Source organism: Zeus faber (genome assembly GCF_960531495.2).
Source record: "Zeus faber genome assembly, chromosome: 12".
Taxonomy (NCBI): domain Eukaryota; kingdom Metazoa; phylum Chordata; class Actinopteri; order Zeiformes; family Zeidae; genus Zeus; species Zeus faber.
The window spans coordinates 13,246,348-13,261,994 of NC_137196.1; the positions used below are offsets into that span (position 1 = coordinate 13,246,348).

The window sequence follows — 15,647 nt, forward strand, 5'->3', positions numbered from 1 at the left end:
AACTTCCATTGAAAGGAAGTATTGGAACGTCTCATCCAATACTCCTAGTACATTGTCTCTGTTAACAACTGAAGCTGCACAGAAAGAAATCAGAAGTCCAATATTTTTCATCAGCTCATTACTTGCTGTTTCTACTTCTGTGGAACATAGATTTTGAATAGGCTGACTATGACTCAAAGTATATGTTTTGGCCTTAACTATAAATAGTCTGCTACAAAGAGTAACTAAGCCCAGAGGGGCAACTTGTCATTTTGGCAGACCTCTGAGTTTCAAGACACAATTGGTCTTTGTTTGCAAAATTTTCCATACAAATTGTTTGTGTCAGCACTATGGAAAATATATATACTTTTACTCGGGTCATATTCATCGTCGGGTCAACTTGGCTTGTACTAAAGTAAACAAATCCTTAAATAAGTCAGGATATCCAATAGACTTAACACACAAGCAAAATAATGACAAAGAAATTGTTAGTGTTATACTATTTTTTATTTTTATTTTTTGGATCCCACTATTCAAGCAGTTTGATACATCAGTGGAATATCTTAGTCCACTCTCACACTCAAATGAGTCCCAATATGTCATGTCTTTCAAGCAAAATATCAAAATATAATGATTATTGTCAAATGCAGACTACTGTGCAAAATCAAAAAGCTCTGCTTCCTTTTCCTTCCAGAAGGCAAAACTGCGGTCAATGTATTTACATATATCTTCATTGCTAAAACAGGAGAAGTCCGTTTCACTGCCTTGCTCTTCTGCTGCAGTAGCTTGAACAATGACCCTGGGAACGAGTCTGCTTTCTGGAGACGATGAGGATGTCGGACAGCGACATTCTCTGGAGTTCCCGAAGAAGCGTACCTTTATGTCCTCAAAGCCGTCGCTCCATCGCCGCCTCCCTGCCTGAATGTCCTGCAGGACGCTCTCGTGGAAGTCCCTGACTGTCTCCCATGGGAAACTCCCTACATGGTCAAAGACTTCAAAGCAAAGCAGGTGCCTCATTTTTCTCTCTTCGGGCGGCAGCTCCTGCTCCAAGATGTGGAAATATCCGAGCATGAAGAGGTCAAGGGTCAAGCGGTTGTGGGTCACTGCCACACCATCCACCTCAGGGAGGAATTGCTCAGGGGAGTAGGTTGTCCGAGGGGTCATAGCCTGTGAGGGGAGATCTCTGGTCCGCAGTTTTATATTCCTCCATAAATGGAGCATCTTTTCCAAAGCAATTCTTTGACGGGAAAATTGAAAGATGGACATCGGCTGAGGCTGGTGAATGCCTGACACTGCTTCTTGATCCTGCCTCACACGAGCTGCCCTCATTGTGATTGCGTATGCAGATTTCTTCCAGTGGCTAAGGAACAGCACCACAATGCGCTCCTTCCTCAAGCTAACGGTCTCCCGTACAGTTGTAACGGGTTTATGTGTATCGTTGGTCTTCTGTATGTAGTCCCTTTCAGCATCCAGGCTTTTTATTTCAGAAGATCCCCTTCTTGTCCCTTTATTTACCACCTGGCCTCCCTTGTTGCCCATGTTGTTTGAATTACTGACGAACCCTGGAAAGGGGTGAATACCCCCCATTTGGCTTTCAAAGTTAGAGCGTAGGTTTCTTACTGACACACCGGACTGTTGGATTTCCCTCTCGACCCTTTCCCTCTGAGCTCTGCTGTAGCTGTTAGACTCCAAGCGGTGGCTAAAAGCTGACGCCATCCCAATATGTGGTATCCTACACCCAACAGGTGTCTCTCCCTGAGCGGGGCCCTGCTGTTGGACATGCTGCTTCATGCCAGGGTAAAGGCCAAGCCCTAAACATTCCTTAACCCCCTGTAATTCCCTCACCCCTTCTATCATTCCATCCACTGAGCTTTTCCCCTGTCCTCCACAATTTGCCAGATTGTTCAGTAGCAGTGACATATTTCTGACAATCTCAGAGACACGGCTGCACCACACTGGTAATGGCAGGTGTCCTTCTGCATCCATTTGATTTAAGACTTCCTTGTTCAGAGAAATGTTGACGATAGGATCTGGAAGAATAACCCTCAGTTCCTCAGTGAGCCTAGTCAGCTCCAGCTCATAGGCCTGGCAGCGCTTCTGCAGTGAGAGGTTTTCAATCTGTTCATGCAGGTACACCAGGTCATCGTCAGACAACAGCTCCCCAAATGGACCCAGAATTGCATTGTGGGTTTGGGAGTATTTCCAACCGTCCACTGATATGTGGCCGTTCGCCATGTCCTGGTAGGCAGAAAATTGTATTTAGTGCAGTCTTAATCCTTCCATAAAACACATTTGTACAAAATCATGCAGGAAATAACCCTGATAGCTGTACTATTGATATTTTGAATCCCACTGTTACCTTTTGAGCTTTCAATGGTATTTGAAGGCGAAGTGGGGTTTCTTTGTTTAAATGCTGAAAAGGTTATAGCCTGCTTCATATTCCCTAAGTTAAAGTTAGGTTGGTTTAGCCCTTGTGTTGCTGCACTGAACACTCAAATGCACACATTATGACTTCCCCACCCAGAAGACTATAAGGGTCACATTCCTCAACATTATCAACAGTGTCAAGGGCAGTTAGAGTTGGACAAGGGTATGGCCCCGAGCACATTGAGCCTGTAGAGCAGGGCTTCCCTCCTGTAACAATACCATGGCTGACTATTTCCTGCCAGGGTCAGAAGGCTGGTCAGGATCCGAAACCCATAAAAAACACATTATGTCACTGTCTTTCTCAGTGTCGCAAATCATCGATGAATGGAGCAAAGTCATCTGTCAAGGACGTCCGAGTAACTTTCGTTAGCTCCACTAAGGTAAGCAATAGTTGGGTACTGTCATGTCTGTCCACAGATGACGAAGACCATGACAATCTACTGCAAGAAGCTAATGAAGTAACTCAAATGGCCGAAGAATTAGACAATATTAAGATAAAAACTCCAGAATGATTTACAAGTTGACTTAATCGAAGATCTTGAACAGTCGTCATAGGCACAGTACCTTTCTCCTCTGCTCATCCTCGTCCCCCAAGCGAACCTGCAGTTGCCGCACCATCACTTGCCTCTTCCACTCTGCAATCGGGCGGCCAGCCTCATCATGGGTAGGAACCAGGGAGTCGATGTCGGCAAGGATCACGTCCAGAATGGGTACATCCCTAAGTTCAAGTTCTTTCTCGTTCTCCCCCCTCTGTCAACAGCCAACAAAGTAATACAACAATGTAATAACACAACTTCTGTGCGCTTAGCTCAGACCTGACAGGAGACATTATTACATGCATACACATGCGTACTACTACTTTCTCACTGGTATTCATACACACCATTTTGCCATATGTGGGTTGTTAAAATGAAAACTGGTAAAAAATGAAAATTTTTTCTTCTATTTCAACGGAATCAATTAGAAAAAAAAAGGTATTCCAATTAAGCATGACAGCCATTTTTCGTGAATGTTAAGGGCTTTTATTTCCACAATATTGCAGCTTGTTCACCGCTTGTCCAGTGAACACTGCAGTGAAGCCCGCATGCTTCAGTGACTTGAGGTTCTTCATCTGGGCGAGGAGAGAGTGGTCCTTCTGTGGAGGCTTCAGGAGACCAAACGACGCCACCACTGGAAACCAAAATCCAAAATCACCAAGCATCTCAAAACCTTTCACTTTCCAACTTTCCTTACATGCTTTTTTGGGGGGGGGGGGGGGGGGGGGGGATTGTCTACGCTGCAACATGTTTACCTGAGGAGGCCACCTGCACATGTTGCATTGAGCCGGTGTGTTTTGCGCCACCGGGGGTCTCGGGGAGCGTGGTTGCCGAGGGTGTGGTTGGGTGGCGAAACACAGGGGACACCTCCTTAACCAGCTGCTGGTGAGGGGAGAGATTCTTAATGTCACGTAAAAATAATGAATTGTTTTTAAGATGTTGTAAATTCTGTTTTGTTTTTTTATATATAAATACAATGTAAATATGTGTTTTGCGTTATGTATAAACAGTCATCATGTTACATAATCCTATATGCATCTCATTATTTAGACACTTTTATATACAGTATGTATATATTATGTATATTTGGCACAGCCGATATAAAAATGACAACCAGTGATAGAAAGAAAACAAAAAAGAAATGGATAAATAATACCTCAGAAAATACAATAAAATAAAGCCCTAAAAATAAAATAATGAGTATTATAATAATAATTAAATACATCGATAAATAAACAGTCCTATGTAAGAAGATGTATACCAACCCTCCTATGAAGACAATTGTTTTATTTTAGGTATGTGAAATTGGTAAATCAAGAGACTTTCTGGTTTCACAGGGAGTTAATGTTTGTTGAGTAGCCTGGTGCGTGATCAAGATCAGAGTTATTATATCATATCATTCCTCATCGCTGTTGGCTCTTCACCTTGCTCGTCTTCATGTTGGTTCAGTGATTCACACAGTGACGTGGAAGTGACGCAGGAGACCCTGTTCCTCTGCGGTATCTAGGGGGAAAAAAAACAGAACAGCTTAAAGAAACCACACGTACCAGTATATTAAATGAAAATTATTTCCAACTATCAAAAAAATTACCAAAGCAACCCGATAGCAATAACTCAACAGAAACAGGATTAAAAAGATGGACATAGAGCATCCCACCCGGAGGGAAATATGACACACTCGAGTGTGTAAGAGGCTGGAAAGTCCGAGACCCCCCACGGAGCACACACACACATTGTTTTTGTACACACACATGCACTGTAGCTACAGTAGCTCACGGCAGAAATCGCCGGTTGGTGAAACAGGAGCCTGTGATGTGGAGGCAGCATGGGAGAGACATGATATCTCTGCTGGTAACTCTACTTATTCACAGGATTTCTCAAGGCTCCACCACATGCTGCGCCATTCAATCAGCCGCCGAAAAATGCGGAGAATTCACAATAAAAAATCTTTTTTTTGGAAGCCACAAAGTCACGTTCCTCTAAAGTGGTGGGTTTGTAAAAGCTTATTCATCTTAATTGGCCTAATTCTGAGCTTGACCAGAATAATAGACTTTGGACCTGAAGTGGAAGGCCTGAAATAGTTGTTTGAAATTGACTCGTCAGTATGAACTAAATATTATGTTTATTACAGCATAGATGCTTTACTTTTTTACCTTCAACCTTTTATGAGCTTCCATGGCTGTGGCTGAAAAAATCCCTTTATAATTGTAATTTTTAAAAAGTATTTCTAAATAACCTTATATTAGGCAATCATATGTGTTCTGATCAGAAATACATACATTACAGTACTTACAATATGCTTGAAATGAAGTCCACAACGTCCAAGCTTATTGCTGGGGCCGAACGTAGAAGAAGTAAAAAAAAAAAAAAAAAAAAAGTGGAAAAACTCAGAACCAGAAGTTCTTTGTCAGCCTGCTGTCCCCTGGGCGGTGGATTAAAAAAAAACAAAGCTAAGGAACAGCATCAACTGTATGCAGAAGTTACATGGCGGGAGCCTTCTTACGGTGCATAATTAAAGAAGTTGGATTGGGTGACCAGGGACACAAAGTATAGACCTATGGCACTCGTAATCTATAATATAGAGCTGGCACCCACTGTGTGTGTGTGAGTGTGTGTGTGTATGTGTGTGTGTGTGTGTGTGTGTGTGTGTGTGTGTGCACTAATGTCTTTCTTTGTATCTGCACATGTTTATGTGTGGGACTATGCCCGAATGTGTGTGTGCATATATTGTGTGTGCGTGTATTCCCATGTTGGCTGGTGTTACTGAATGCACGGCTGCTTTTCCAGTCTCTCATGTAGCATCTGTAATCAAAACCTCATCGCCAACAGATTTGGCTTTGGGAAAATAAACAATCAAAGGGAAGATTGACTTCCCAACAATTTTGCTGATGCCAGATATTGACTTTGATATTGACACCATAACCATATCGGGATGCTGTTGTAAGCTTGAGAGAACTATCAAGAGTGACACAATCAGAATAGATAAACACAAAGACATGCACACACACACTTCTTGAACACCCACAGTATCTTACGTAAGTAAATACCTGTTACCAAACTCCCTTCGCAGTGGTCTAGGGTTACTGTTTCTGCCTTGGCAGAAGTGCCCCTCGGTCTCGGAGCTTTTTGTCTCTGTAATGTGTCTTATTAGACCCGCGGGAGCTGAGCGGCTCGTCAATAATGGAGAGGGTTCACAAGCACAGCGGGACGGACACACGTGTACCTACAACGTCACCTACAAAGTCCCGAGGCACTGTTGTAGAACTACAAGAGTATGTACAGTATAGTATTTATACATACATATACAGGATATTTTTATTATTTTATTTATATTTATTTCCATAAATATTATATATATATATATATACAGTATATATATATATATATGTGTGTGTGTGTGTGTACTAATATATACATTTTAATCAATATTTTAATTAGATTCTGTCATTTATAGAATAATACAAATATTTGATTCTAATAGTTATCTCATCTTTTATCAGATAAAAATAAAAATAAAAAATACATACAATAATATAATAAATAACAAAATAAATACAAATAAATTGGCAATACTCAATAAATGCAAAAATTAACAAAAATAAATGAAATTGCTAATATACAATAAACCTAAAAAACAAATAGATACAGTAGAACAATAAGTGTATGGCTTCGCTTTGCACACCTTATAATAGTAAAAATAATATTAATAATTAACAAATGAAATATATAAATAAAGTGGCAACACAATAAACACACAAATACATAAAAACAATAAAACAAAGTAAAATTGTGAATAAACAAACCTAATAGACAAACAAACCTGACTTTAAGACCAGCCTATCTTACCATCTTGTATTGCAGGTGACCTGCAAGCACCTTCCAGTCAACGTATGAAAGAAGTTTCAAAATGTTAATAGAAGAGAAAATAATTCAAACGCGTGAGACACAAAAGTCTTGTTGCAATTTTCGACATTTATTTATTTATTGATTTATTTCACTAGATTTTTTTTTTGTTTGTTTTTCTCAAACGACAACTTTTTGGTTGTTTGTCGTTGTTACTGATCCACGTACATGAGAAGATAAGACACCAGCAGGAAGTCCAGAACACTCAGAAAACATAAACATCGGATCTCACCGGCCTCCGAGCGGGGAGCACTGACCTGGGATCATCCATCGGAGGTCAACCCCCCGAAATGTGCAAGATCTGATCCCAGCTCAGCGCTGTCCCGGAACGCCACAGAGGGACACTCGAACAGGGCGACCAGGAGAGAGAGAGAGAGAGAGAGAGAGAGAGAGAGAGAGAGAGAGGGAGGTACAGTAACAGGGAAGAGAGTTAATATCATCTGTGTGATAGGACGGGACACAGCAGTCTGGGTTTTTTTTTTCTTTATATATACAAGACAGAGCCGAAAAGAGAAGGATTCCAGTTATTTAGTTGTCACAGGGGGGAGGGGGGAGGAGGGCGGATGGCGATACTCGACAAGCAGCACTCGGGGGGGGGCTAGCGCCATCAGCAAGCAATAAGGCGAGAGGGAGGGAGCAAGAGAGTCAAGCAAGAAAAAATGGATCCCCATGCTTAGATCCATAACTATGACAGTTGGGGAAAAAATTAAAGGCGTCATAATTCATCCCTTTATCTTTTAGACAAAGAAGCAGTGCACAAACAAAGAGCATCAATCACTGTGTGAATTTTGGACTTTTTCTTTCTCGCTTTCTTTCTTCTTGTAAAAAAAAACCCAAAACATAATAAAGTGATGCACTTTGAACCGGGAGGCCTTCGATTTAAAGTGTTTAGTGTAATCTGTGAGTTGGGACCGGGGGGGCGGGAGGTGTGAACGCAGCGATGGAGAAACGATGGCACGGGTTCAAATCGGACGATTGCGCCTTTTAGTTGTTGTTTTCTTTAAAGCCTTTCCGGTGTTTGGAATACATTTCGGGACCCTATATATCATTCCATCTAAAGTAAAAACATAGCACACAAATCAGGTCCAATCCGTCTTTTAAATTCTACATCACTCGAAGAATAAGGTCCTGTTTTGTACGTCAATCGCATCCTACCATTCAACGTACCAGGATGACCCGAAGAGCATTCAACAATGAGTTCAAATATGTAAATTTTTTTTTTTTTAGGCAAATGGGGCGAACATGAAAGTGACACCCCACACACAAAATCGAATTGTCTTTTTGAGTATTTGTGTATTATCCCGCAGCCTAATTTCCCCATTCCCATGTGAATCAGCTCAATCCGTCCCCCCTCGCTAGACGCACTGCAGGTTGGCTGGCCCGAGGCGCAAAGGAGCAGAAAGGACGACAGCACGACAAACACCCAATGGTTGTCTGACCACGGCTTTAGCGCCAACACACCACGGTGTATGAAGAAATTGGGGGTTTTAGGATCATAGACACACAATGGAACCATGGCCATTGACATGCTTAGACATTGGTATAACACCATCTTACTATATACTCCATGCGATAGATTTCATCTTCATAGTTTAAACAGAGATTTGGGGTCATCCTTATACAGGACACACTGAGAGACACTTTAAAAACCAAACTAAAAACTTTGGACAGACCTGTACACCGGAGCGAATACTTATACTGTATTGGTTTTCTGATTGGAGCACCAGGGGCGCCAAAACATCCAGTAACTAAGGTAACGTCACAGCACTATGCACTCTATGTAATGTTATATAGGCTACACCCAACTACTATATATGGCATCGTGGATAATATTCACCCTCCAAAACACGCTGATGTCCATCCTAAATAGTAAAAAAAAAAAAAAGACCCGTAGCATCTAAGGGTAGATACTGTACAGAGATAGATAAAGGACAAAGGGAGGCACTATCCGGTGCATCGGCGATGCACTGTCTCACTTAAAACTCCTCTTCTGAACTCATCATAGGTCCGTTAGTCGATTCATCTTTATCAAATAGTTATGTGTGAGTAACTTTAAATGGGTTTATTCCCTCTAACTTCTAATGCGAAACCTTTAAAAATGATTTCTCCACCGGCCCTAACACAGTTAATTGCCTTTTTGATCAACAAAAGCACTAAATCACCGTATATCCCGATATTTAACATAGAGAAACATTTTGGAATGAAGTTTTAAATAAATGTTAAATCTGGAGTAAAATTTGCAACTTGCACAACGGAAATTAGGGATTTCCCTTTCATTCAGATATTGCTGAACCACTGGTGGGGCTCAGGCAGCTCCTCCACACGCACGCACGCACGCACGCACGCACGCACGCACGCACGCACGCACGCACGCACACACACACACACACACACACACACACACACACACACACACGCACACACACATCATTTCAATGCTTTGGTTAAAACAACAGAGTAACTGACACACAAGACATTAATTCAAGGTAACAATGATAATAATAATAATAACAATAAAGTGCCATGCAACAAAACTGGTAAGCCGTTTCACCGCAAAAAAAATGACAGTGCATAAAGCTCAAGTTAAGAACCATAAATAAATAAATAACTCGTCCAAAAATAATGTCATATACACAAAATACAAGGCTGAAAAAAAAGTTATCTTCACAATTGTTGGTTCACTTTGCCTCGGTTTCGTACTTTTTTTTTTTCGTTTTTCAATAATAAAACAAAATTTCACCATTTCATGATCCACCACCTCTGCTACTAAAACTCCGAACTGAGATGAAGTATACTCTGTTTATAGGAGAATGAATCGCATATTTATCATGATATCGTCCCTTTCACATGACAGAACACACGTTAAATAATGGGTGCATGGCAACGTGATGAATATCCATTTACTTGCAACTTTGCTTTCGGGAGGAATCGGGGCCCTACGTGACGACAAACGGGTCAAATGTGTAGATGTAAATGGAAGAAAAAATGACCACTCACAACTAGCCTGGATGGTCTGTAAGAGGTAAGCTCATTAAGGGGTTACTGGTCGATATTTAGTCCTAACGAAACTCTTCTATGGGTCACGACATGCAGGACCGGAGGTGGCAAAAATCATGAGAAACTGCAAAAGAAAAAGACAAAAGAAAATAAATTGTGGCGATAGTGGCCGAGGAGTAGAACGGGGAACAGGATACAGAAAGTTTTCTAAGTGGTCTATGTATAAGTTTTGTTTATATGATCTATGTACATTATAGTAAGGAGGGTCAATTGAGCGTTTTAGATTGTGTTTGTGATTTTGTTCTTTTTTTCCTCCACCAGGCGGCGGAGCCCCTCACATCCTCGGGGACGACTGGACCGACTTTCTCCTGGAGAGCTTTGACCTGCGGGAGGGAAGAAGGAAGAAATATCAAGACAAAGCACCTTGAACCAAAAAGATTCTCTTTGACCGAATGAAAGAGGCAGAAAGCCCACGGAACGGGCTTTCCTCACACTTTTTGTGGCCCTCTCAAAGAGCAGAAAGGTTATTGGACGTGAGCTTTGATTTGGGTTCAGAAGCGTCAAGGCGGGACATCTTAACGTAGGTTTTCGGTGGATGGAAACCTCATCCAAAGCTCGTAGAGCATACCTGATGGTGCCAGCCAGCAGAGGGTTGAAGGCGTACAGCCAGTCGTGCATCTCCTTGTCGTTGCCGGCCTGGAGCAGGATTCCACGGTGCTCCGTGCACACCGCGAATGTGTTGGGAGTCTGCAAAGTGTGCAAAAAAAGACAAGAAAAACATTCCTGACAAGGGCGGAGATTAGTACATCGACGCAATACTTCAGAGCGGCGATGAACGCTCCAACTCTTTTTTTTTTAAGATCGGGCTCTTGGGCGAGTCACTCGGTAAAAAAAGAGTTGCTCGATTTTCTGACTCTTCGCGCGTTTGATCCGTCGTTCCTCGCTCGCCCACTCGCTAAATCGAAACCCAAGGGGCTTTGTTTGGGGCGCGTCGCTCTTTCGGGACTCAATGCCGCCTGCGCGTCTGGCCGCAGTTACAAGAGTCGAGAACGCAACGAACGAAAAACCAACGAAACGGACGAAACGGAACGATCGAACAAAACAACTCTTTCCAGGAGTGACTCCTGACTCCCGACTCGTTCGTTGGCGAGTCTGCCGTCGCGACGGACGAGTGCTCGCTGACATGAGTGCGACCGTTTTCGTACCCGCAGCAGAGTCTGCTTGTCCTCGCTGTATTCCACCTGTGCAGAGGACAGGTTGATGACGGCTCGCTCCACGCTGTCCCTCTCGCTGCGGTACAGGTAGACGTAGGGCCGGCGCACCACCACGTAGCGCTTCACCCAGCCGCTGGTGTGGGGCTCCAGGAAGTGCAGGTAGCCCTTCTTCGAAACGATGGGGCTGCAGGAGAGACGGAGGCGGACCGTGTTTAGAAGTGAACAAGGCAAGGGCTGTGACGATCACAACAATATTAGTTGATGACAAATTTTTATCATACCCTAATAGTACAACATTATAACTTTGCAATAATACATCCCTACCGCCTGTGAAAGAGCTGTGTTTTGGGATTGAACATTGAAACATTGAAATTCAGACATTTAATTTGTCTCAACCTCAACTGATGGAAACATACCTCATTCACATCCTATTTTATGCAACATTCAATTACAATTTCCCTTATATTTGGATGCAAATATTGTGGAATCCGACCATTTTACATAATCTGAACACATAATCATAAACACCCATGGTTAGGCTACTATATAATTATGGTGACAACTCTAAAGTAATCTTTACTTTATTCCGAGTACATCCCGGTCAGAATTATGTCCAAAAAGATTGCATGTAGTGCGAATGCATTATGTTTACCATTTCAATTTAAGCATTTTAGCTTTGCATGAACAATAGTCACCATTTGAAATGAGAAAAGTACTTCAAAAGCATCACTGAAAATTAAAATGCCATGAAACAGTAATGGTTCTGGGATATTCAAAGTGAGTCAGTGATTTTTAATTTAAGCCCAAATAACAATAGGCTAGAGGGCACATTTCAGGCACTTGTTGTTTGTTATGTCTAGCTTAGGCCGGTCACAATAACTACGCTTGTTGAACGATATCGTACCAGAAATAATTAAAAATAAACTATGCGATAAACTATGTTATTAGCATTTTAAGACCATATTTTGCCACTGATATAATGAATAGCATTGAACTTTTAATTCTTAAGAATATTCGAATTTTGTAATGTGAAAAAAAGTAAATATCCTAAATAAATAAATAAATAAATAAAATGAAACCACACAACCAAAACAATAAATAAAATGGACTCCCTGGCTCGAGTAACGTTATCTTCACCTGGTTCACTGTGTGTGTGTGTGTGTGTGTGTGTGTGTGTGTGTGTGTGTGTGTGTGTGTGTGTGTGTGTGTGGTTGAGCTGCCTGAGCCCCACCCACGGTAAAACTCAAGACACAGAGAGCAGACGAGGGGACAGAAGTAATGTGACCAGAAATGACAGCACAACGTGTCTCCGCATAGTTTTTTTCTGTTCATTCAGTTACATTCATTTGTAAAATGCTTTACACAAGGCAAGTCATACATTATTTATTTGTGGATTTAGAAATACATGTATATCTCTTAATACAGATCTGTAGATTGTACTATTTATACATTTGTATTTGTATCTATTGTATTATATCTATTTCTACATTGTGACACATAATTCCTTCCATTACGTGTTTTTATTAACTTCGAAACATACAATATTTTGGCTGCATTACATAACTTAGCTGGCACTTTTGTTCAAACCCATTTCCAAATATAATTTTCCATAAGTTCAAAAAGAATTAGAGTAGTTATGGTTCTAAAAAGTTGATCGATTACGAGCAGCAGAAAGCAGCAAGTCGTTTTGACTGTAAATTCCCACATTACTTGAACGCAGCATCAGTAGCGTTAACAGAGTAACAACAGAGTAACAGTGGCAGAGAGTCCACCGCGGATCCTAGCGTAGATAAACCTTAGCCGGGGACTACCATTGTGGTCACTGTGAAAACCCCAAAAGATGAGGAGGAGATCGCGATTTGGGCGGATTCTTTCGTCGCCGGGGTACAGCTTAGCTTTGTCGCGTTGAAACTTGGAGTAGCGGCGTCAAAAAATACTTAGGGGCCCCGCTCCCTCCTAAATCTTTTAATGGTAGGGAAAACTGTTGTTTATTCTGGGATCATGCTTGTGGCATTTTTTATGTCAACAAACACCCATGTAAACACAATGGGCATATTGGCACAGGGATGTTTCACCTGCATAAATAAAGAATAAATGAAACTTAACAACTCAAGCAGGCCTCAGGTGGCATCGCTCACCTGACACGGATCTCTTGGATGTCGGGAACAAAGGTGCATCCCCGCAGGCCTTTCTTCCTGTCCACTGGGCTGTAGGGGTCCAGGTCTGGGGTGGACGCCCCCGAACCCGGCTCCGTGTGTCTGCGCAGCGCAAGGCAATACTTAGTTAAAGACTGGACTGTGCCTTTTTTTTCAAATTTAAGTGTAACTATGTAAAATGTTTCACACAAATGTCCAAAAGCTCCCTCTGCAGGCCACGTAACACAAATAACAACACATTCTGATCACTAAGTTCACAAACCTTTGTAGAATTAGTAGTAGTAGTACCAGTAGTAGTAGTAGTGGTAGTAGTAGTAGTAGTACCAGTAGTACAAGTAGTAGTAGTGGTGGTAATAGTAGTAGTAGTAGTAGTAGTAGTGATATTAGTATCTGTAGCAGTAGTTGTTGAAGTAGTAGTAGTAGTAGTAGTAGTACCAGTAGTAGTAGAAGTGGTTGTAGTAGAAGTAGTAGTACCAGTAGTAGTAGAGGTTTTAGTAGTAGTAGCAGTAGTAACAGTAGTAGTGATTCTAGTTCATTTGGTCATAGTAGTACCAGTAGTAGTAGTGGTAATAGAAGTAAAAGTAGTAGTAGTAGTAGTAGCAGTAGTACAAGTAGTAGTAGAAGTACCAGTAGTAGTAGTAGTACTGGTTGTAGTAGTAGTAGTACTAGTAGTAGTGGTAGTAGAAGTAGTACCAGTAGTACAAATAATAGTTGTTGTAGTAGTAGCAGTCGTACCTGATGTCGTAGTGTCCCTCCACCAGTGAGGGACAGGTAGAAGATGGTGTGAGTGTGCTCAGCCCAGAGGAAGATGAGTCCCTCATCAGGGATGCAGACATCTCTGACAGCTAGTGCACACACACACACACACACACACACACACACACACACACACGCACACACACGCACACACGCACACACGCACCCACACATCATACATGGGAAACATACAAAATAGCGACCAAAGGGGACGAATACATAGACAAATACAAACCCACGAACAGCGAAACACATACGTACAAACATACAGGCATTGAGAGTCAGAAAATGTTGATTGTGGTGAGGATATATATTGCAAACAAATAATATGGGTGAAATAGAGATTCTTATAATACATGAGCCCCTTCCTCCTTAATATGTTAAAGGACATGCATTAGTACATTAGTAGCCTAGGAATGCGGAAGCCTTGCATTCTGTAAGGAGGAGGGGAAGACAGCAGAGAGGTCCGGTGAAGATGAGGTGAAAGAAAAAGGTGCGGGAGAACGAGGATCAATGGAAACAATTCAACTTTAAGTTCGAGAAGGTCTGGTTACTGGATTTGTTTGCTATGTACCAGAGTGTCAATCCTGGGATGAGGACAAGCTCATATTTAATACACTCTACTTTACACGCCGATACTTTGCGTGGAGAAAAATCCATCTGTCTATTAGTTATACTAATGCAGGTAAGAACAGCCACTGCTCTGTGTGAGTTAAGGGTGATATGACTACTTGAGTACAAGAATAGGTTAAACAAAAATATAAAGGTTGAGTAGTTGAAGGAAACTTTGGATAACTTAATATCTTTAAAAGTTGGAATGATGCAATGTGAGGGAAGGAGGAATAAAGAAGATAGATAATTCAAATTAAAATGCAAGATGCACAAATCAACAAATGAATAACCTAATTATTTGGGTTAGGGTGAGAATAAGTAGACTGATGAAGGAGAGCCAGGGGGTTTGGTGGGCGAAGGGGGTGGGAGGGCGCAGTGGGGGGGCTTGGTTACGTTGGGTGAACTAATGTGGGTTAGGGGGGCTGTGCTGGAGGGCCGAGGCTGGGGCTCACCTTGCTCTCACTGGCACTGCTGCTCACCTGGCTGTACTCCCTGTTGAAGGTGTGCATCAGCAGACGCAGACACTGGCGGAGCCGGAAGGGGTCGGGGACGATGGGAGGGGAGAATAAAAAAGAGGGGAAGCCATTCAGTCGGCCATCGAAAAGCAAATAAACACAAGAGAAGAAACGCAGAGGCCTCAAAGTGAAGCCAGGCGGCCGGCGCTCACCTTGGCAGCCAGCTCCCTCTGCCTCTGGTTGGGGCTGTCGAGGGCTGGGCTGCTGCCGGGGCTGGGGCTGAACACGGGGCTCTTGGCAAAGTCACAGATGTCGTTGCTCTTGCAGAGGGCGTCCTGTCCCGCTTGCAGCGTGGCCTCCAGCTTCTCCCTCAGGAGCAGGTAGTGCCTGGTCTTCTCCACCTGAGAAGCGCACACACACACACACACACACAGGCACACATGTGAAGTGGAGGTCTTCACGGGTACTAAAGCTCGGACCCGAAAGTGATTGGATTAATCTTGAGATCCGATTGGAACCCAATTGGCCATGATAAAAAGCTGGGCCCAAACTCGCACGGGCTCCAATTTTCAGGTTCAAGTTGACCCATGGAAGCGTTGTGGAGAAAGCTCA

The 15,647-nt window shown here is 42.4% G+C and overlaps 2 protein-coding genes across 2 annotated transcripts in view; both read right to left on the reverse strand.

Moving 5' to 3' along the window:
• Positions 1-582: 582 nt before the first annotated feature.
• Positions 583-4,381, reverse strand: LOC307237607 (espin-like protein; the record flags this gene model as incomplete). Its single annotated transcript, XM_080010365.1, has 5 exons — positions 583-2,217; positions 2,971-3,156; positions 3,458-3,576; positions 3,698-3,824; positions 4,367-4,381. The coding sequence occupies 5 exons, from the start codon at positions 4,379-4,381 to the stop codon at positions 631-633; spliced, it is 2,034 nt and encodes a 677-aa protein (XP_079866491.1). The 3' UTR covers positions 583-630.
• A 5,795-nt stretch (positions 4,382-10,176) lies between these two features.
• kif1ab (kinesin family member 1Ab) overlaps positions 10,177-15,647 on the reverse strand; it is a gene marked incomplete at both ends in the record, with an annotated part of 28,810 nt that continues 23,339 nt past the window's right edge. Inside the window, 7 exons of the mRNA XM_080010996.1 lie at positions 10,177-10,225; positions 10,471-10,589; positions 11,048-11,240; positions 13,195-13,314; positions 13,948-14,057; positions 15,033-15,104; positions 15,248-15,436. Coding sequence (XP_079867122.1) covers positions 10,177-10,225; positions 10,471-10,589; positions 11,048-11,240; positions 13,195-13,314; positions 13,948-14,057; positions 15,033-15,104; positions 15,248-15,436 — 852 coding nt within the window. The remainder of the gene's footprint in view (positions 10,226-10,470; positions 10,590-11,047; positions 11,241-13,194; positions 13,315-13,947; positions 14,058-15,032; positions 15,105-15,247; positions 15,437-15,647) is intronic.